The following is a 21,491-nucleotide window of genomic DNA, read 5'->3' as shown; positions in this document are numbered from 1 at the left end:
TCACCCCTCCCTGGTGCGAAGCCCTGCAGCCAGCAAAGCCATTTCTTTCTTTTCTTGCAGCTCTCTGCCCATGCGTGCGTTCCCAGTCCAGACCTGCGCGTTCTGAGGACAGAGGCGGGGTGACGGGGACTGTCCCTGCGGCCGTCACTACCTTTGTGGCCGTCGGGACTTCTCTGCTAAAGCGACTGCAAGACCATGAGGTGAGGTGGGGGTTGAGGGCTCCCCTCCGTGCCCCTGGCTTCCCCGGGTGCCGTGGCAGAGGGGCGTCTCACCTGACAGCACCTCTGCCCTCCTGCAGGCACTTTGTCCCCAGGCGCCGATCCTGCTGCTCAAGCTGGACTAATGCCATTGCTCCCCACTCCTTTCCCCGGGAGCTCCCAGTGCTGGGGCTCCTGCCCGTGCGAGGAGCAACACTGGGCCCCAAGGCGCAGGGTGCTCACGGCTTCCCCTCCTCGGGGCATGGTCTCGTTCCCATGCCTTCCCCTTTGTCACGGTCCATTTGGATCTCTCAAATGTACAGGACAACATACGCTGTGATTTCAACTTTATTTCATGAGCTCAGTAAGAAATACAATAAAAAAACATGACAGGGGCTCAGTTCCCTTCTCCCAGACTCGTCTATCACGTGAATTCACTCCTTCACCAGTCAAGTCATAAGGTTTCGTAACTTATAATCTGTAACTCTTAATATCGTGCACCTATGAGCAAAAAAAAGAATTTTTTTGCTATGAACCTATGAGCCAACTGAGAGAGCGCTCACCCTTCCTCCTCCATCACGGTGTGGGCGTCCCCTGTGTCGCACCGGGAAGCATGAAAGCCTCAGCAGTTCAGCTGCTGTTGGATCTGCTTCGAAAGCTTTTTGAGTAAGCTGATGTTTTATACCCTCCAGCTTGGAGGCTGGGTCTATACCATTTCCTTACGTTAGCGGATTCTGAGGAAACTGCCGGACAAAAGGTAGTGGCTGCCGGAGACAGCCATCCGCAGCTGGTAATGGCTGCATCATGGCCCTTTAGCTCTCTCTGGCCACCCGTCCTGCCTACGCGGTGCTCTCGCTTTGACCTAATGGCGCTGCTCCCAGCATACACCAGGCCTTAGCAGGAGCTGGGTTAGCCAAAATCTAGGCAGGAGTTGAGTGAACAGTCACACCCTTCCTTGGCCGGCACTTTCCCCCTGAGCTCCGCCATCCCCCGTTTTCAGGAGTGACCGCCCAGGCTCCCATGTGGCCTTTTGCCCCGGTGGAGTCGATCTCCCTGTCTGACTCTCTGCTAGTGTCAGAGGCGCCGCGGAAGATCCTGCTGTTCCCCGTGGCTGTCCTGACCGATGCCTGCAACTCGTCCCTCGTGCCTGTGTCACGCAGATGACTTGGGGGGCAGCAGGTCTCTGTCGTGGCTCCCTGGGAACAAGGGCAAAGCAAGTCCCATCACTCCCCTTTGTGGTCCGTCCCCAGGGTGACCGAGTGGAGACGTACCGGGAGCTGGAGAGCGTCTTGTGGGGAGACGACGGCTGTTTGACGAGTGGCGTTGTGAACCGCCTGATAGCAGAGGCGTTGAGTGACATGCGAGCAGCCCAGGTGAGCTTGTTCTCTTTCAAGGCCACCCAAGCAGCCTGCCTCTGCCCCTGGTTTTGGGGGAAATACAGAGTGGCGCGGAGATGTTCCTCGGTTGTTCAGACCCAGCAGAGGTCCTAAGGGAGAGGCTCTGGGGACTCGTCATGACAGGGAATTTGGAGAGGGGAGTGTTGTGTTAAAGGGTAAAGACTTCTGGCAGAAAATAAACCCCCTTGCGTTCCAGCTTGTCTTTAGATGTCAGAGGGGCTGGGGGCGGCTAGGCTTAGATTCTGGGTGACGCCCAATTCAGCACTGTAAGTCCGGTCGCGTTCAATATGTTGAACTATCACGATTACGGACGCACAAATAGCGCGCTGTACTTTCAGTTTAGTCGCGTTCAATGAACTATCACGGCTAGATTTTAATGAATAGTACAGTTTATTAAAGCAACAGGAGTACAGGTTCTTTTGGATTGATGATGATAAATACACTGTCTGCAAGGCACGTGCAAATAATAATACAGTCGACTACAAGCGCATGAAATTATGGAAGAAAAAGAGCTCTAAAGAATTCTAAGTTTCCCGGGAAAGCACTCGGTACAGCCGAGTGTTCGAATCTCACCCAAGAGGTGTCCCTCTGGGGGGAAGAGAGGTTCAGCCTGTCGACTGACCCCAGAAGGCAGTGATGTCCTCCCAACTTGTCCACGACGGTATCTTCCCTAATAGTCCCCCTCTCTTTGGGCCTTTTTATACTATTTTCCTATTTAGGTGGAGCTTGAGCGACTCAAGTCATGCATGCCTTTTCTTTGATTGGTATTAAGTTCTCTCGCTTTGCTTTTAAAAGGACATGCTAGAAAAAAATTCAGAGCGCAGGCTCAGTGAGGGGTGGTTGCACTTTGGAGGCGGGTAGCTTTTGGGATGGAGGTGTGTTTTGGTATTATAATGAGCAAAGTTCACCCAGAGGACGTGATTTTGCGTGTCAGTACCCCAGGACAGGGCACTTAGGAGATAAATCAGAAGTAGGGCGGTAGATCGACAGAACCCCCGTGATTTTACCTCCTTGCTTCCGTGGATTCAATGCAGGGACCTACCGTTCCTATCGTTCCAGTTCCCTATCCCTGCGATAATATCACAGAGACTGGCCGTGGCGTCTCCGCTCCACTCCACCCTCCGTGTTACTTCTCTTAGGGTCAGCACACCAAACTCCCTTGGCGTTGCTAACATCTAAGGTTGCAGGTTACGTTGCACAGAGAATTATTAGGGAACCAATTCCTTGCGTGTCCACTGCATTCCACCCTGGAGGTTTTGCCTTCCCTCAAGGGGGTGCGGGGAACATACTGATAAGTCACTTCTAGCAGTCACTCCACAGGGAGGCAGGGAACTGTGCAGAGAAGCGGACTCGGGGCTGTTTCTAACTGAGCGACAGCTGGGTTCAAGCTCAACACTGTTTGTCCTGCTTTGAGGAAGAGCTGTGGCAACCCACCAGCCCCACGGAGAGGTCCCAGGGGGGTCTTGAGTCTGCGGCAGTTTGATCCTGGCATCTGCATGGAGAGGGAGAGGGGGCAGCAGCACAGGGCTGTTCTGGGGCAAAGCCTCCCTCATCTCGCCAGGGAACTGCTCGCCTATCCCAGGGTACAAGAGGCAGCAGGCGCTCGGCCCCGAGCACAGCTGTCCCGAGGGGTCTTGCAGAGGAGATGGGGTCATTCAGCCTGCCCTAGTGCCTCAGCCTTTTTCTCCGGAGTGTTTAACCTGTGACGCTTTTGCAGGGTGTGACAGGTGACGTGAAGATGGCCGCTAGTGACGTCCTGGTAGCTCTGGCCCGCTCCCACTTCCACTTTGTCATGTCCGAGCTCCAGAGCCACCTGAAGGCCATGAGGAAGGTCCCTGATGAGATTGTGCTCCTCACCTTGGGCAAAATGGCCCGCAGATATGGTATGGCACCCTGGGCCTTGGGTAGAGGTCTGTGATAACAAGGAGAAGGGATCCTCCCCCTCCCTAAACGCCCTGTGTTGAACTGGGGGGCTACGGAGTTGCCGTGCCTCCTTGTTCCGTGCCAGGGCCAGTTGGCAGCTCTGCCTTATCAGCCCGATGCCAGTTCCCAAAGGGTGGGAACCTGTTGGAGACAAACCCGTGGGGTCTTGGCCCCCCACCGTCCTCCCCATTTCCCCAAAGGGCTTCCCCCCTGGGGAAGGCAGCCCGTCCCACGCCCTCCGGCACGTCCTGCGTGGCCCAGCAGCCCCAGCCCTGGCAGGGATGGACCCCAGTCTCCCGTGTCTCTCACCGACCCTCTCGGTCCCTCTGTCCCTGCCTCCTCTGCAGCCCTGCGGTGCATCCCCTTTGTGGGAATGACGCTGCTCGCCCTGCGCGCCGTGCTGACCCAGGTGGGGAGCGGCGAGGTCCTGCATGCCGTCTGCAGTGGTGAGTGTCGGCTCCTTGGCTGGGGTCCTAGGGGCAGGGGCGGCCTTCGATGCCTCCATGTGATCTCAGAGGGAACGTGGTGGGTGTGAGCCCGGGGCAATCCCAAACTGCAGCGAGTGTATAGGAGGAGCGGGGGAAGGCCAGGAGGTTTCTGTGGGCGGGACACGGCAGCGCTGCACGGAGAAACTCCTGGGTCCCTTCCCATGGTTTCTGTTCCCCCGCTTCCCTCTGGGATTAAACTCCCTGCTCTGAAAGGGCGAGTATGAGGGAAGGGAAGGGAAGGGAAGGGAAGGGAAAAGGGAGGGGAAGGGAGAAGGGAAGGGAAGGATGTGCAGTTGGAAATGCTGGAGGGGAAGGGGCCGTTGAGGAGGAGAAGGTGCGATGGGTGTGAGGAGGAGAGAAACGGTGGGGTGTTTGAATCCAGGCACCTCAAGAGCACAGATTGCCCTCGGATCCAGATCTAGTGCTGGGCTGAGCCCTGCCGAGCCTGGGACCGTCCTTAAAGCAGGCTTGGGCGTGAACGCAAGGTACCGTCCCTGCTGCAGACTCTCACATGCTCCCTTTTCCTTTGTCCTGGTGCAGTCCTGGAGCAATGGTCGAAAGGAGTCAGTACATACCTCTGCAGCTGGGAGCAATGCCCCTTCCCTCGCAAGGGGGTAGCACAGTTCTGTGAAGCCATTTACCCGGTCTTCCGCTATGTGGTGGCAAATTGGCTGGACTGCAAGGAGGAAGAGGTGAGAAGTGCTGCTTTCCACGCCTGGGGCTGCAGCAGGGATGTCCGTGGCGCTGGGTCCGTCTGTGCCCAGTGGGGCGCGAGCAGAGGGCCGAGGGGAGGGGGGCTTCCCGACGGGAAGCAGCCGAGCCTTGGGGCCTTTCTGCAGGGAGGGCTGGGGTAGCAGGGTGGGGAAGTGCTCTCTCTCCTCTGGAGCGAGCCCTTCTTCTGCAGGGCAGAAGGGAAAGGGAAACCCCTCCCAGTGGGAAGGGCAGACCGGTGTCCAGGGGATGCTGAGCACTAGGCAGACCTTCAGCCCTCCAAGCGGAGCCTCTCCCTTCCCTCTTCAGGACAAGCAGGCTGTCCTCGGGGCAGTGGCTGCCATGCTGGAGGTCCTTCTGCATGAGGAGCAGTACCGAGAGCATACCTGGGAGCAGCTCCTCTGGCTCCTGCAGCAATACCAGGAGGTCCGAGACAACTCCCGGCTCACCAAGGTGAGATGTTGCGCAGGGCCTGGCGTGGCTGCTGGGGTGGGTCTGCGCGAGTGCTAAGAGGCACTGGGGAGCTGTGGGGTGCCAGGAGGAGCTGGGAAGCCCTTAGAGAAGGAACAGGAAGAGCAGAGGAGGCCTGAGGTTTCCTGGGCTCTTTGGGCAGAAAAGGAGAAACCCGGGGCAGGGCGGGAGGGAGGCAAGAGTCCCTGGGGCTCATCTGCTCGGGAAGGGAGGCATTGCCAGCTCCCTGGGGCTCTGTGTGCAGGAAGAGCTTTGCCCGAATGCCCAGGGCCATGCCCAGTCCCATGCGGCGACTGGCGAGGTCTGATGAGTGGGAAACTGAGTTGTCAAGCCCGGGCTCGGTTCCGAGGAAAGAGACCCTCTTGATGCTGCTCTGCTCATCGGGCTTTTCCCCGGGAGCTGATGTTAGGGGCTCCCCTTATCCCAGATGTGCTGGGTTTCTCCCTTCCCAAGTGCCTTTAGGTGGCTTTAGCCTCCTCTTCCCCCCCGTTCTCTTGTAGAGCCTCAGCTATGTCCTGGAGATACTGGAGGGAGTTCAGACCCCAATGCCGCAGGGCACGGCTCTTGCCATCAGCACCGCTGTGCGCCGCCAGGTAAGGGGAGCCCTGCGCCCTGCCGCAAGCCTGGGGCCTGCACCCGTGATTGCCACGGAGGGGAAAGACCTGCCGGCTGGCAGGGCAGAGCAGGGCGTTCCTCCACTGGGACCTTCCTGCAGGCCTGGAGTATGCCAGGACTTCGATCCGGGTGCCATGTTAAGGCTGCAGGAGGCCTGATCCTGGCTGTTTGGAACGGGCCTGAGGGGCAGCCCGGTTCCCACAGCCACTTCCCTCTCGGCCAAGTCGCAGGAGGACTCTGGAGCGCCAGCACCCTGAGGGCAGCCTTTCAGCGCTGCTCAGCCTCAGCTCCTGGGCAGCCTGGGCTGCCGCAAACCTCTGTGTGTGCCCGGGGCCACCGTGGGGTGGGCTGGGTTTCGGCTGTGGGTCCCATGCCCAGAGTGCCCAGGGAGAGGAGAACGGAGAGCACCATTAATTTTCAGTCCCTCTCAGCACTGATGCCACTTTCTCTAAAATGGATCTTGTTCCCACAGCTCCCTGATGTGACCGAGGAGCCTGGCCCGGCCCAGAAGGCAGTGCTGTCCCGCTGCATCATGCTGCAGGGTAAGGAGAGGAGACTGGGCGATGGCCCGCCGTGCCGTGGCAGCTCTCGCCCTGTCCTTGGCTGTTGGGGACAGCTGCCTGCTGACGCAGAATGCGATTTCTTCCCCGCAGCACGAATGCGCCCCGAGGAGACAGGCATGTTTCTGCACTCCCAGCTGAGCGGTGGGAGTGAGGCCGGTTGCGTGGCAGCCCTGGGCCTGCTGGGAGTGCTGGCCCGCGCTGACGGTCAGTGCCACAGACCAGGGACGCAAGGCAGGGGTTGGGGCTGCTGGGCTGACAGCAGGAACGGGCCGAAAGTGGTGCACCGGCACCCAAAAGGAGCTGCGAAGAGCGGGTCCCCCAGCCGAGCTGACGCCCCGCAGCAGGGCTCTCCCCCGGCAGTTAGAAATGCCGGCACACCAGGGACGACGCTCCAAGCTCTGTAGCACGGGCAGGCTGGTGGGCGGGCAGGTGGGCTGCTTTGCACAGGAGCTGCTCGTACCCGTGCTGTTTCTCTTGTTCTCTCTGTTGCCATGGCCTTCGGTCCCCGTAAAATAGCCTCTGGAAGTGGGGTTGCTCCGGCTACGCCGCTGCTTCCCGTGAAGCCAGTCAGGCCCCGCTCTTCTGTCCCATTGGAAGCTTCAGGGGATCCCTTCTGCCACTGGGGCTCTGCCTCAATGCACACCTCTCCGTATCTCTTCCAGCACCTGCGGCGAGAGAGAAGCTGCCCCAGCTGGTGGAGGCCATGCGCTCCTTGTGCAGTGACCCCAGTGCCCAGGTGAACTGGTTTGGGAAGGGAGGGTGCCGCCAGGGGAGGCAGAGAAACCCTTTCCCTTGGGACAGAGCCAGGGGGCCTGGGGAAGTGCAGGCGCGTTGCCCAGGTGGTGGCTGATGGCTCATCCCTGGGGAGAGCTGGCAGGGCAGAGCGGGGAGGTCTCTGCGCTCTGTGGGGCAAATGCCCGTCCAGCCCGGTGCTGAAGCCCAGCCCTGACGCCAGGAGCGAAAGCTTCTGCCGTGGCCTTGCCACCTCTCTGCGAGCCACAAAGGCGCCAACCCTTTGGGTTTTGAACAGGAGGGTCATAACCACACTCTCCCCTGGCAGGTGCGGAGGGCAGTTCTGGAGTTCAGCAGGGAGCTGCTCAGCTCCGGATCCCAGAGCTGCTGGCCATGGGATGTGGTGGGGCACATCTTCAGCGAGTTCAGCCGGACCTCGGGCAGACTGGTAAGGGCAGAGCAGGACACCCAGGGCTGGTTTTTTTGGCCAGTGCCTGGACCGTGCTGAGAGCTCCATGCTGCAGAGCCATCGGCACTGGCACTGCCATCAGAGCCGCTTCCGAATGGCCGTTCCTCGTGGGCGTCTGTGCCGATGTTGGTGGAGATGTCAGTGGATGGTGTGGGTTTACACCTCGGCATGCCACCCGGCACTGTGGTGCCGAGCTGTGCCCACAGGCGCCTTCGGCAAAGCCGCCTTGCAAAGGGAGGGTCTTGTAGGGGCAGGACATCTTCCATCCTTAAATGCTGATGGACGGTGAGCAAAAGACAGCCAGTGCAGACAGGTGGGCCTGGCTAGAGGAGCTTTCTGTGGTGTTCTCGTGCTCTGGCCCTCCAAAGCACACCCTGCCCATCCAGTAACAGTCTGGGGGCCCACATCCCTTCTGGCAAGGGGACGGGCCGTTTGGCAGTCCCTGTGGTGAGCATTTCCCAGCATTCAGCTGGGTGCCCAGGAGGTGAAAGCTGGGGATGGCCGAGCCTCCCGCTGACTCGCCGAGGACGTTCCCTCTGGCCGCACCTTCCCTCTAGCTGGGAGATCCATGTGCGTCGCTCTGAGGCTCGGGGAGGCTCTGCTTTGGGAGCAGGGCAAAGGAAAGGGCTTCTGGGTGCTCCTCCACATCCGTCGGGCTGGGTGTGCTGCCTCCAGGGCTGGCACTGAGCACAGCCTTGCTGAAGGGCACGTTCCTCACCTCTGCTTTGGTGGCACGACAGCAGCATTTGGGCCCCAGGGGACCGAGTAGACAAGCAGCGGCACTGTCTGCTCCCAGGCTTCCCAGTCCTTCCCAGGGTCTGGGACCCGGTCCTCGAGCTGGGTCCGTCTGGCCATCGGGAGGGAGGCAGGCACAGGAGCAAGAGGAGCACTGGTGAGGCGTGCCTGAGCCTCATCAGTTGGGAGCTGAAGGTAACTGGGGGTTTGCCAACTCTGTCTTACAGGTGGCAGGAGGCCTTTTTGCCTGGGAAAACCCAGAGGATGGAGCAATTCGAGCCCTGTGCCTGGACATCGTGGGCTCACTGGACGTCACTCTGAGAGGGATGACCAAAGTAAGTTGCCCTCTGTCCTGCTGCTGTGGCCACTTCTTGCCTTCAGGACATTTTTCCGTGTGCTCCCCCATGCCCTGAACCTGTCCCCTCCTGCGCTGAAGCGCACCAGGCTCAGGGAAATGCAGACCGTCCTTTTCGTCCTCGCGCTGAGCGGAAATGCCAGTGTGGCGAATTGCCCGGTTCTTCTCTGCAGCTCCTGTGGCCGAGGCTGCTGCAGTACGTGGTGCCAGCCCAGTACAGCGGCATGCTGATCCCGCTCTCCCGCTGTCTCCGAGCCCTGGTTGAGAGACGGGAGAGAGCGGGGTGCGAGGAGGAGGAGGAGGAGGAGGAGCCGGATGCCATGGACTCCCAGGAGCAAGGTAGGAGCCCCAGCGAGTGCTGCTGCTGGGTTTGGCCAGGGGTCAGGCCAGCCCGCGTCTCCCTGCGCCCCACCAGCCCTGAGCAGGAGCCCAGGAAAAGCAAAGGGCAGAGACAGGCTCTGCTGCTGGGCACGAGGGGCTCTGCCCTGCGTGGCCCCTTGCCCGGCGCAGAGGCCTGGCTCTCCTGCTCGCAGCGCTCTCCTGGTGAGCCGGGGCTCGCTCCTGGCCATGCTGGAGCTGCCTTCATCTCCTGCTGGGCAGCCCTGGGGAGCCCCCCAGCCGGCGCTATTGCAGCGCAGCTGCTCTCAGCCCTCAGCCCTGTGTGGGGCTATGGGAGGCGTGAGGCTCGTCGGCTCACCCAGCCTTTCTGCCTCCCCACAGCCCGGCTGCCGGCTCCCCAGGCCCTGCTGGCTCGACTGCTGGTGAGTAGCGGGGCCCTGGGGAAAGAGCTTTTCTGGCCAGGGGTGGTGGGAGATCCCGGGGCAGAGATGCTGTTGAGGCCAGCGCCGGGAGCCCCCAAGGAGGAGGCAGCATGCCCGAGCCCATCAGGGATCCCACTCCGTTCTCAGGGCTGGCAGCGCCCTGGGTGAAGCCATCGGCTGCCTGCTGCCAGCCAAGCGGCACCGAGCTCCCTCCTGGGAGAAGCTGTGGCTCTGGCAGCAGGAGCGACCCTTCTCCCCTGCCCTCCTCTAGGTGGTGGCGGCAGCTCCTTACCCGAGCCGCGAACGCGCAGTCGCTGCCTTGCAGCTGCTGCAGGCCCTCCACGGCAGGATCCACAGAGGCTTGGGGGCGGCGTGGGCGACCGAGATCCCCCTCCTGCTGCAGTACCTGGAAGGTAAAGTGCAGGTGGGGAGGGAGAGGCTGGAGGGGAGGGAGGGGGGCAGGAAAACACAGCTGCCCGGCGCGACGGAGGGCAATTGTCCCCAGTTCCCCAGCACTTGCTCTGCTGCCTTTCCCCTTCCAGGGAGCCGGTGCTGAGGCTGGGGGCAGCTGTCCCCTGGCATCAGTTCGGCCCAGGGGATGGACGGGGCCGTTGATGTCCCCTCGGAGGGCACGTCTTGGCATCACCCAAGGATAGTGTCTGGGAGAGGGACGGGACTGGTGCTCCTGGAGGGGGTGCAGCCCTCGGCTTTGGAGGACCAAGTCCCCAGGCCAGGCGAGGTTTGCAGCAGCTGTCCTCGGCAGTAGCCTGGGAGAAGGGCTGGAAATGGGCAAAAGGCAATGGGTGGTTCGGGAGAAAATGTGTGTTGGGACTGGGTGGTTGGAGTTGTTGTGGGAGCTGCAGTCGCTCAGTGGGGATCTGCTGCGGCCAGTGCGTCCTTCCCCAGATTGAGTCAATGCCTCTGACGACCGCCCCTGGGATCCCTCCTGTGTCTTTGGCCTCGCGAGGGCTTTCGCGTAGGCCCTCTCTAGCCTGGTGGCCTGGGACTTTTGGGAGGTCGGACCGCAGAGGAGAGCGCCGGACTCGTCTTTGGTGTGAGCTTAAACAGCTGCGAGAGCTTTTGCTTCCTCTTGCTTCCTAGGCAGAACTGAGAGCTCCCTGGCCTCTGCAGAGTGGGAGCGCCGTGTGCTTAAGGTACAGCATCCTTGCGGGGGGTGTCACAAATCGAGGGGGGAGAAGAGGGAGCAAAGTTGTGGGAGGAAGCTCGGGGCTGCCTGTGTAGGCACCAGGAGGTGGGGGCACCTCCTGAGCACCCTGCGCCTCCCCCGGCAGTAGGTGCCTGCCCGCTCAAGAGGAGCTGCTGCCTGCACACGTGCCACGGCTGGTGGCTAATGCCCTCTAACGCTGTGGCACGCGCCTTAGCGCTGCCTCCTCCTCTAAGTCCGGCCTGCCGGGGGGTCTCACATGAGGCGTTAGGCGAAGAGGGAAGCTGGTGAAAAGAGGGTTGGGTGGGGTGAGGGAAGAGACTGCCGTTCCCGGCAGCTCTCCCCCGCAGCATCCCGGGACACGTGAGCGTGGAAAGGGCCCTGGCCAAGGTCAGGGGAACGCTGGCTTCCTTTCCCGTTCACACCAGTTTCTGCGAGCGTCGCTGGAGCCCGTGGAGGACAAGGCCTGGACCGTAGGCCTGAGCCAGGAGCTGAGCCAGCGGCTGGGCAGCTCTGCTGCCGGCTCCTGGGAGAAGGTGTGTGTCCTGCCCGGCACTGGGGCTGGAGCTGGCGCTGGTGCTCTGCCCACGCAGGCAGATTTCACTGCTTTCCTTCCCCTCGTCCCCAAAAGGCGTTTCCCCTGGGCTGCCCCAGCGGCTGGCCACAGCCTGGCATCGTGGCCGGCTCTGCCTGCTCCCGGAGGTGGTGGGGTCCATCTGGGGCCAGCCCTCTCCTGACGGGTCGGGCCATGACTGCATCTCGGGCTCGGCTTCTTCTCTTTCAGCTTTTCCTGTACAAGGCTCTTGGGACGGTGCTGGCAGCTTGTCAGGACCTCAGACACGTCCAAGGGCAGGTGCTGAGGTTCCTCCAGGAGACAAACCCTGTGGAGCTGTCTGAGGCCAAGGTGAGGTGATGCTCCTGTCCTGAGCATCCCCTGGATTTTCCTGGGGGAGAGGGAGGGCTGCTCCTGGGCCAGCTCCAGACCTCCTTCCTTTCCCCGTTGCTGCTGTTTCCTGCTTGCTGCAACGTCCTGCCTGGCCACTGTCGCTGGCCACGGCTGAATGCCTGGACTGGAACCGACTCCCCGTTTCTCCGTGGTTGCAGGGAATGATTTCTGTTGTGTCCCACGCTGCCGAGAGCCACTTCCACCTGGTCTTGGACACGGTGACTATGTTCTCTGCCGCTGTCACCAGAGACTGGTCCTGCCAGGGTTCCACGGGCTGGAAGGTAAAGGAACGAGGGGCTTGCTGGTTGGCTTTCCTTTTTTGGCCTTCTTTCCACTTCTACACCTGCAGCAGCCACCCTGTGGCAGCTGCCTTTAGATTAACCTTCTCGGAAGAGCTACCCGAGACCTGTGTTTCAGAGGGGACATCCTGGCCTTGGGGCCCCTGAGGTGTCTTTGGAGAGGATGGGGTTTGGCACCTGGTGGATCAGAGCCACCCAGCTGGGGCAGCTGCAGCAGTTGCTTGCTTGCTTGCTTGCTCGCAGCCGCATTGCCCTGACTTAACTTCAGCAGGAGCTGGTGACAAGGGGGTGGGCACAGTGTGACACTCTGCCCCTTCCTCAAAGCTGAGGGCTGGGAGCAGGAGCCTGGTGAGGTCTCGTTGGCTCTGCTCCCCACCTGGGGGCTGTGGGGAAGCCTTTCTGGGCAGGGCAGGGCCCTGCAGAGAGAGCAGTGCAGCCTGGCCTGGGGAGGTGAGCAGACCGGGCTCATCTGCGCCACTGACCCGCACGGGCTGCACGGCTCTGAGCAGGACCGTGACAGGCTATGTCGGGTACCTGTCCGCAGAAAGGTTCCAGACAGCTCCTCGACCTCTCGAGTCAGTGGTATAACAGCCAGCAGCGTGTGCGATGCTGGCTGCACCTCCTCCCTCTCCGAGAGAGAGAACTCAAGCTGCGGGGTGGGAACAACTCCCAGCCCCAGCACTCGCAGCTTGGGGAGCTGCTGGGAGGTGCTGGGGGAAACAAAGAGCCGGCGAGGGTGCGGGGCAGGGCCTGCCGCAGGAGCCCGCCGCAGGAGTCCCGGGGCTGATGTCTCAGGGCATCTCTGTCGACACAGGTACAGTGGCGGCAGAAGATGAAGAGAACCCGGACCATTCGTGCTGCTCTCATGCGCACCTACAGCGGCATTGCACTGCATGCCCCCAAGGAGCAGCTGCTCACCTATGTGGATAAAGAAATCATGGGCAACATCCTGAGGCTCTCCAGAGATAAAGAGAGGGTAGGAGCACAGGGCGCGTAGGGTGGGGATGCCTGGGTGCCCCAGCTCCGGCCCCTCGGGGCTGGGGTGTACCGAGATGGGCGGTCTCTTCCTAAAGACCTCCCAAGGAGGGGTTTGTCCTCAACGTCCAGATGCAAGCCCTCCGTGGGTTCCCCCTGCCCATGCTCCTCTTCCACCTCTCGGCCCTTCAAAGAGTTCAAGGGGTGCTTTGCTCTCTTTGGCCTCAGGACTTGCAGCTCAAGCTCGCCCTGGTGCAGAGCATCGCCGAGGTCAGTTGTGCCATCCAGGCTGTGGGCGACTGCGGCAGCTTTGAGCTCTCCTTAAAGCAGGAGGCGATGTGCACCCTGCTGGTGAGTGTCCGTAGCTGGAGCCGTCACACGGGGGAGTTTTGGGCTGCGCCATCAGCCTGGTTTCCCCAGAGGCACGATGGCCTCTCGGCTTCACGTGAGCTCCTGGAGCTGTGTCCGCAGCTGGTGGGGCCCTTGGGTGCTGGTACTGGCTGGCTGTGGCTGAGGAGCAGGGTCCCTCCTGCAGTGCCTTTGGGGTTCCGTGGGGGAGATGGGGCAGCGCCTGCCCAGGCCTGGCAGCAGAGCCTGTCCCCGGGGCGGCGGGAGGGCTGTCCCGTGTCCCTGCCCGCTGCCAACTCTGCACTTGTCTCTGGGACTTGCAGGACTGGATAAAGAGGGAGCCCTGGGACTCCCTGGTGTATGGAGTGTTTCAGGCCCTGGAGGAGTTGAGGTGAGGTCTGTTCCCCAGGCTCTGGGCACTCCCAGTGTGCCCCAGCCCAGCTCGAGCATGGGGCCAGGAGCTGCTGGGGCTGTGGAGCGGGAGGGTGTTCCCCATTCCAGGTGTCTCCCAGAAGAAGGGAGCCCCAGGGGTTCCTTAACCTGGGGAGGGGGGGTTGCCTGCTGCCTGGGAGGAGGTAGGAATTGCTGGAGCTGAAGGCAGTGCTCGCTGGCATGGGCTGGGGGGGTTGGATTTGGGGCCCTCGATTAGGAGGGACTCAGTTGTGGTTTAAACCACCCTGGAGAGGGCTAGTAAATCCCCTTTCTGTTTTGTCTCCCTTTTTCCTCTGGCCAGCAAGCTGAGGCCGCCTCTGAGCGGGAAGGAAAATCGCAACCTGCTGGCAGTGTGCTGCCGGAGTGTTTTGTCCCATCCTTCCGAGGAGCAGATGAAAAAGGGAAGGAAGAGTGTGAGGGCAGCTGTGAACATGGAGGTACCCACCGGCCAGTGCCTGCCCACCTCTGGGTCAGGATCCCACCTCAGCACGCCCTGGCAGCCCCCATGATGCATAGCCTCAGCTCTCCTTTGCTGCTTTTAGCTTCTGCACAGGAGAGGCATGGAAGAGCTGGGCCACCTCATAGAAACCCTTCTGGAGGCTGAGGCGACCTCTGCCTGCTTTTGCAAAGTGTTCCACGTGAGTAGCCACGGGGCAACAGGGAAAGGGTTGCCAGGGCAGAGAATCGAGACCTTAGTGGGTGATAGGAGGTGGATACCTTTCCTCCAGACAAATGGGGCTTTGGCTCCTTGCTCTGGGGCTGTGCATCTGGCCGGGGCTGGGGGTCAGGAGCGCCCGGCCACTGCAGCCTCAGGACAGGCAGCGAAGTGGGCCCTGGTGGAGGGAAAGCCAAGAGCCAGCCCTGAGCTGGGCGAGAGCAGCCCTGGGGGGAAGGCCGGAGCAGGGAGACGCCAGCAGGGAAGCAAGACCTGACGCAGGGCAGAGGCGGCTGCAGAGCGCGAGGCGGTGGAGGCTGCAGGGCCGGTGCTTGGTGGGGCGGGGGATGCGCCAGGAAGGGGCCAGAGAAGAAGGGAGAGGGAGAGGGATCTCGGGGAGAGAAAGATTCCTGTTGCGAGAGAGATGTCCCCTGCCCCAGGTCCTGAAGGGCTGGCTCACCTCAGCCAAAGAATGGGAGCGGGAGAGAGCCCTGCGGCTTTGCACCCACGTGCTGGGCGCTTGCAAGGAGCGATGTGAGCTCACGGTGAGTAGGGACCCTCCGCGTGCCCTGGTGCCCCATTCCCACCATTCGTGGCCCTGGAAAGGAGCCCTGCCCGGCTGGGTGCTGGCTTTCGGGGCCCCTGGGATTATGGGGCAGCCCTTCTGCCTGCCCTTCTGCCTGGTCGCTGCCCAGGGAGCAGTCTGGGCAGTAGAGGCGAGCGGGCGCTGGGGCTGCCTGCAACCTTTTTCCTGCTGCTGTCCCCTGCAGAGAGGATGTCCCTACAAGCAGTTCGGCTCCCTGGTGGGACTGCTGGGGTCTCTGACCAGCGACTGCCTGGACACGTGCCGCCAGAGGGCATGGGTCTGCCTTGGCTACCTTCTCCAAATGCAAGGTGAGGAGAGCAGGCGCTTCCCAGCCTTGCTCAGCCCGGTCCTCCCTCCCTCCCTTCCTGGCCTGGCGCCACCGGGGTCCCGTGGAGGGAAGGGGGAGGCAACGTGCTCGGCTGGTTTTGTGCCCCCACCCTGTTAGCCCTCTGCCCCCCTGCCCATCTCAGGAAGGATCCCTGAGAGAGTGTTGCTGAGTCCCACCTCCCCGGGGCGTGCGTGAGGTTGGGTGGTCAGGGCCATCCCTCACTGCTGTCTGAGAGCAGGACTTCGTCACCAATGCTGGGGACTGTCCCCCTCCACGTCTGTCCCTCTCCACGGTCCAGGAGAGACAGAGGGTGGTCAGACAACTCGCTCGGATGAGGTCCCCGACGTTTCAGAGGGTGCCTTCCCCCTCGCTCCCTGCCTTCAGCCTGGAGAGACAGGCAGCTACCCAGGCAGTCTCCAAAGTCATCCCTGGCAGGGAAGAAATCTCCTGTGGAGCACAAGAGAGGAAACCAATTTGCTGCCCAGAGCAAACTGGGCAGGGAGGAGGGATCTGAGCTGCAGGCCCAGAGCGTGCTGCAAAGGGTTGTGTTTGCACCCTTTCCTCTTCAGGCAGCAGGGTCTGCCTGTGCTGAGGAAGTCACAGGGAGGTTTCCTGCCTCCCAGAGACGATGGTGGCCTGTGTGGGAATAGGGGACGCAGCTGCTAGGAGCAGAGGCTGCTGAAACCCTGAAGCCCCAGCAAAAGGTTTAAGGAGGAAGAGGGCTCTTTCCAGCCCGGGATTTGTCAGCCATTTATCGGGCTCAGGAAATCCCGCTGCCCCAAGTTCAGGAGGGCCCTGGCTTTCCCTGTGGCCTTCCCTGCCACCACGGGGGTTCTCCGTTATTGGTATCTGGGGCCAGAGGTTGGCTTTCTGTAGACGTGACTCCTCTTCTCTCCTGCTGTTTGTTCCAGCCAAGAGCATGAAGGTGCCGCAGGCAGATGAGATCTGGTGCCTTTGTGAGGAGCTGAACAGCCTGGACACCGAGGCTTTTGAGGAGACCTGTACCCAAATAACAAAGGTAACTGGCCCCGAAACAGTGGGGTGGGGTGGGGGCCCAGCTCCTGGGCTCCTGCGCGTCTCCCTGCTCCCCTCCAGAGTCTCTGTCTCCAGAGCGGGCTGTCCAGGACAGCTGTTGTTAGCAAGTAGCAGGAGGCTCTGAGGCAAGACCGTCCTTTAGGCACGCTGGAGCAGACACCGTGATGTGTGCGTTTGCACACACGTGTGTGTGCGTGAGTGCTCTTGTCAGAATACCAATTTGGTATATAAGCAAACAACAAGGGGGTAGACGCTTCCAAATCGGTTAGCTGCACCAGATGTAAACAGCACTGTAGGCACAGCAGGAGGGTCAAGAGACTGGCCCCTCCATGACTGCTGAACTAACAGTCCCGTCAAGTTGCCTTTCCTTTCCGAATCGCTGGGGCAGAGCTGTGATGCGGGCTCTCCTGTTCCTGACTTCTCTCCAGGCTGTTTGCAGGTGCATCCCTGCAGCACAGGCTGTGGACTTTCTGACTGCCATCCTGGACAGCTTGCTGCATGTCATGCCCCCACGTGCAAGAGCAGTGAGAAAGTGGGTGTTCATCTTCCTGGTGGAATGCAGAAAGGAGATAGTCCAGGAGGTAAAGGAGAGCTTTTTTTCCATTAGACTTGTCTTTTCTCCTGTTGGCTGTTGCACTACACCCTGTGCAGTTGGCATGGGCTCAAGAAATGCCGCCTGTGTGCCGGGCCAAGGGGCTACCGATGGTCCGAGTCGTGCATTAGCACCCGCTGCTGGCGCCTGCTCCAGCTGGTGACAAGGCTATGGGCACTTCTTGTCCAAAGTCTGCCATTGGTCCGGGTCCTTCCCATGAGTGAGGCACTGGGAGGCACCAGCCTTGCCATTCCTCCCCTTCCTCTGGGGTCACTGTCAGTCCTCCCTGCCCTGGGACCCACCTCACCCTTCTCTTTCTTCACTGGTCCCCAGTTCCATCTACTCTGAGCTTTGCTGGGCATGCTAGGTTTTCCACAGGTTGCATAGTTGTTCATTGCTCTCATTGCTTTCCCCGACTGTGGTGTTACCCAGCCTGTGAGGTGCCCTTCCTTTAGCCACTAGTTGCTGCCCATCTGTAGCCTGGGAGCCTCTGGCCTCGTGCTGTGCCTGCCCTTTCAAGGCTCCTGTTCTCCTCCGCTCACGCTCTGCTGCGCTCCGCTTGGGCTCTAGGGCCACCAGTGGCTCAAGCAGTGCAGACTAACTCAGTCTCAGGAGGGCAGAGGCAAGGAAAAGCGTCCCTGGAGAACGGGGTTCCTCTGGAAGGAGACACGTGCGCTTGCAGAGGCCCTGCAAGGCATCTGCGGGGTCTCAAAGAGCGTGTTTGGTCGTGGTCTTGCATCGCTACGGACACATGGGGAGAGTTAGCCAAGCGTTGAGCGTGAAATGGGTCCGTGTCCTCTGTGTGCACACAGGGCACGCAGCTGCTCATAGGGTTGGGCCCGGGCACATGCAGCGACCGAGGCTGTGCATGTGAGCGTGTGCATGCGCGTGCGTGTGTGCATGCAGGTGCACGATTGCCAAGAGCACACTGGGCTCCAGGTGTGAGCCAGGGTCAGGCAGGGTGGAAGGCGTGAGGTTTCGAGCTGGATCTGGACTCTGTGTCGAGGCAGCAGGCATCGCTCATGTGCCGAATGACTGTGTCTGGGCCCCACAGGAGGGGGTAAAGGAGCCCTTCTTTCTCCTCTTCTTCCATTCAGGTGCCAAAAATCCTGAACACCCTTTACAGCTACATGCAGCAGAGCACCCACAGGCCCTTCCTGCTCCGTGCAGTGTTTCTCCTCACCCGCTTTCACCAGGAGCCTGTAATCAGCAGTCTCCTCCAGAAGAGTCTGCTCATGGACAGGTACGGGCACTACCCACCTCCCCACTGTAGTCAAACAGGGACCCTGCAGCTTCCTTGCCCTGGGGGGGTCCGGTTGAGAAGCAGGTCTTTTTTTTCTGCCCAAGCAGTCTGGAGTGTTGCAAGACTGCGTGCTTGTGTCTCTGCTGTGAGTGGGGCATTGTAAGCCCCATTGCAGGTGAGGAGGTTTGAGGGCACCGCAGGACCGCAAGGATACGGGCTCAGGGGTGAACGTCTCTTCCCTTGCAGTGACACGGTGGAGCTGTGGAGGAGCCTGGGGAGAAGCATCCTTGGGATTCAGATCCTGAGGTGCTTAGTGGAGAAATTAAACAGAGCAGGAAACGACCGCCTGGGGACGGACTCCTCCACTCGTGAGCAGCACAGCTGTCAGACTGCTCTGGAGACTCTGACGGTACGTTCAACGGCAGACACATTTCTGCAGCTTGGCATCTGCTTGCTAACTCACACTTGGGCGCAAGGGAGTCGGGTGCCCTTTGCGGGTGCCCGTGGAGATTCGCAGGGCGCTGTGCTGGCCCGGCCTCAAGGAGTGTGGGGAGCCAGGGCAGTTTGGTACTCCTGAGCCACAAGGCTGTCGCAGAAGTGACAAGTGCGGACAGTGACCCCCCACCCCGGGCAGGCGGGGGAACCAGGCTGGAGGGAAAAGGCCTTCCCTGAACAGGTGGTTCTTGGTCATGTTTCTCTGCAGATCACCCGTGCCATCTCCGAGGTGGTGCTTGCCCTGAGGAGCACGGAGGAGCTCAGGCAACTGCTTCCCCACCTCCTTCCCAGCCTGCTCAGGTGGGCCAGTGAAATGCTGGGTGGGGAGAGGCAGCTTTTGCTCATGACCAGCTGGAAACAACTGCATGTGGAGAAGCCGTGCAGGTAAAGAGCCGAAGGGGCAGATGGAGGGGCTGGCTTCAGTTCCCCGTGCCAAGGCATGTGCCTTTGTGGGGCTGAGGGAGGGCTTGGCCTGCCCCACTTCCTAGATGTGGAAAGCGGTCGTCGTGGTTGGTTTTACTTCTGTTCCTTCATGGAGAAACTCCAGCTCCCAGGCAGGAAGCTCTTACGCAGCTCATACTGCGGACGGCCGTCCTCTTGCCTCCTGCATCCCCTTGTGTGCACAATAGCATTGCACTCCCTCAACGGACCCCCGCTGGAGCAGTGACTCTTGCGGGCACTGGTGTCATTCTTGGCCAAAGGCTGGTGGGAAGAGGTATGAGGTGTTGGCCTTGGTTGACACCTAGCGTGGAGTCAGTCTAGAGGCGTGGCTTTTCTTCTGCTTCGGTGGGTCTGGGGCATGAAGAAAATGCCAGTGTCGTTAGCTGCAGTCTGGAAGGCTGTGAAGCGTCATCCCAGGGCTATTTAGCTCTGCTGCAGATCAGTCTTCCCCTAACCTGCTGCGATTTGAGAGTTCTTGGGGTTTCTGGCGGTGGTGCTGTTTGGACTTGTTTTGTTTGATTGGGTTTGTTTATTTTGCGCTTTGCTTCTTTTGCCAGGATTTTCCTTTCAGCTGTCGAGTTGATGCTGGGCAAATGCATGGCGCAGAAATGGACGCGGCTGCTCGTGAATCGGGGAGTGTGGGCTCGCCTGGAAGACCCCGTGGCTCACCCTGAGGGGGTGCGTCTCCTGACCAGGTAAGAGCCCCAGGGATGCATCTGGCCAACTCCTGCAGGGCTGTGCCCAGGGAAATGGCCGCTGGGACCCTCCCGGCGTGCCCGGGAAGCCGTCAGGAGCTGAAGAATAGTGTCTGCATCGGCGCAAGTGAATTTTGGAGGCCCGGCCTGTGGCCTTCCTGCGTAACTGTGTGTCCCTCGCTTGTGACCCCTGCGCAGCGTCCTGCTCAACGCTGGGCTCGTCTCCCGCTCTCTGGTGAAGAACCTCTTGCCGTGGCTGAATTCCTGCTCAGTTAAACTGCGGATGACAGCTACAGCTTTCTTTGCTGAGGTAAGGCAGGAGATGGGGAAGGAAGGGGTCAGAGGACTTTTACTGAGATACTGCTGCTTGGGATGTCTTTTTTTGTGGGAAGATCCCTGGCGAACAGGTCCCTGGAGCGGGGTGGCCAGGGGAGCACCTGGCCGGGACCAGGTCCCCACGGCGCTGCCTGTGGTGTTGTTCCAGATCTCTCGGGACCGCAGGACGACAGGGACCTCCGAGCGAGGCAGGCACTAGAGGAATCCCTCCGCAATACCTGGCCCCAGCCAGCACCACGGAGTTAATTAAAGCTCATCAAAAGACACCGAAAGGGGAGTGTATCTGTTCTTTCCCTGATAGCACCCCGGCGGTTGGTGAGACAACGTGTGGGTGACACCGAGGCTGGGGGCTGCCAGCTGTGGGGCCCCTCTCAGGTCTTCCCGGGCTGGGGACAATGGAGTCATGCCGGGACAGACCCCAGAGCAGGGGTCTCCCCGTGGGGTCCTGGGGCCTTGCCGTGCCCTCCCACTGCCCATGGGGATCCCCTCGCCACCCCTCCCACCGCGGCACGACCACCTCCAGCACCAGCCCGCGCTGGTGCAGGGAACAGCCCGGGAGAGCCCCGACCGTATCGCCACAGCAGGCTTCGCCCTCCCGGTGTCCCATCACGCTGGGACCCCCCACGGCACTGCCCAGTGACGCGCTGGGGGGAGTAGGGGGCACTGGGGGGAACCGAGGGGGTCACAGGAGGTTACAGGTGTGTGGGCAGGGGGCGGAAGGGGGGCACCGGGGGACGAGTGGGGAACGGCGGGGGGACATCAAGGGTCAGCAGTGGCACAGGGGCCGAGCAGAGGGACGGAGAGTAGCATCTGGCTGGCCCGTCGGACCCCTGCCCGTTAACCCAGGCCCCACTGGTGCTGTTCCTCACCCCCAGCGAGCCTCTGCACATCTGCAGGGGGCAGGGGCAGCTCCACACAGGGAGGCCACCAGCAGAGACGTGGTTTTGTCCCTTGGGCTGCTGTGCACGCTGGCCCGGCTGCGAGCCCACGTGAGCCTCAGCCCCCTGTCCCGCGGGTCCCACCACACGCGTGACCCAAACGGAACGCTCTGCAAAGTTCGCTCAAACGAAGCACGTGCTTCCGCCTTGCCCAGTCCTTCCTAAGGGTGTTCCTTGGTAAAGGTGAGGATGTAAGCGGGAATGGAGCCCCTTTCTGGGTTGAACAGCAGGCTGAGGGGGGCTCCTGCTGTGGCGGGGGCACCGGCAAGGGCCAAGCTGGCCAGTCTTCCTTCGTCCCGGTCTTCAGAGGTGGCAACCTCCTGCGTGCTCTGGGCTGGCACAGCCTTGCCCGTGAGCCAGAGGAAGTTTCCCTCTCGAGTCCGGAGTCCTGCCCCATACACGGCACCCGGGGGCAAAGGAACCAAGAGGTTCCCCTCCTTCGCAGCGTCCCCAGCGTCATCTGTAGCAGCGCGCCTATCCTTCGTAGTGCCCAGAGCCTCATGTTTCGGGCCGAAATCCTCGGTTTAGGGTCCAAACCCGCCTTTGATGACCCCCAGCCTTTCCT

At 61.1% G+C, this 21,491-nt stretch overlaps 1 protein-coding gene across 1 annotated transcript; it reads left to right on the top strand.

Moving 5' to 3' along the window:
- The first annotated feature begins 495 nt into the window (after nucleotides 1-495).
- LOC138684260 (maestro heat-like repeat-containing protein family member 2B) lies at nucleotides 496-20,254 on the top strand. Its single transcript, XM_069777953.1, has 31 exons — nucleotides 496-1,570; nucleotides 3,312-3,477; nucleotides 3,865-3,963; nucleotides 4,546-4,697; nucleotides 5,026-5,169; nucleotides 5,688-5,780; nucleotides 6,275-6,569; nucleotides 7,028-7,101; nucleotides 7,426-7,545; nucleotides 8,529-8,636; nucleotides 8,830-9,417; nucleotides 9,689-9,830; nucleotides 10,519-10,571; nucleotides 11,011-11,118; nucleotides 11,367-11,486; nucleotides 11,687-11,809; nucleotides 12,642-12,803; nucleotides 13,031-13,153; nucleotides 13,474-13,541; nucleotides 13,884-14,019; nucleotides 14,125-14,220; nucleotides 14,678-14,782; nucleotides 15,008-15,131; nucleotides 16,063-16,169; nucleotides 16,615-16,767; nucleotides 17,876-18,021; nucleotides 18,268-18,430; nucleotides 18,725-18,900; nucleotides 19,515-19,652; nucleotides 19,851-19,962; nucleotides 20,137-20,254. Exons 1-31 carry the CDS (start codon nucleotides 1,358-1,360, stop codon nucleotides 20,185-20,187), a joined length of 4,458 nt encoding a protein of 1,485 aa, XP_069634054.1. The 5' UTR covers nucleotides 496-1,357; the 3' UTR covers nucleotides 20,188-20,254.
- The last annotated feature ends 1,237 nt before the right edge of the window (nucleotides 20,255-21,491 follow it).

The sequence above is a fragment of the Haliaeetus albicilla genome, unplaced genomic scaffold (genome assembly GCF_947461875.1).
Source record: "Haliaeetus albicilla unplaced genomic scaffold, bHalAlb1.1 scaffold_139, whole genome shotgun sequence".
In the NCBI taxonomy this organism is placed as follows: domain Eukaryota; kingdom Metazoa; phylum Chordata; class Aves; order Accipitriformes; family Accipitridae; genus Haliaeetus; species Haliaeetus albicilla.
Note: the sequence above shows the minus strand (reverse complement) of the source record. Positions and strands in the feature narration are given on the sequence as shown.

What these genes read in the sequence shown, in the direction of transcription:
- LOC138684260 (XM_069777953.1), top strand. Translation starts at nt 1,358, where the DNA reads ATGACTTGGGGGGCAGCAGGTCTCTGTCGTGGCTCCCTGGGAACAAGG. An exon ending in CCCTGCTGGCTCGACTGCTG is followed by an intron (nt 9,418 to 9,688) that starts GTGAGTAGCGGG and finishes GCCCTCCTCTAG; the next exon opens with GTGGTGGCGGCAGCTCCTTA. An exon ending in TCTCCAGAGATAAAGAGAGG is followed by an intron (nt 12,804 to 13,030) that starts GTAGGAGCACAG and finishes CTTTGGCCTCAG; the next exon opens with GACTTGCAGCTCAAGCTCGC.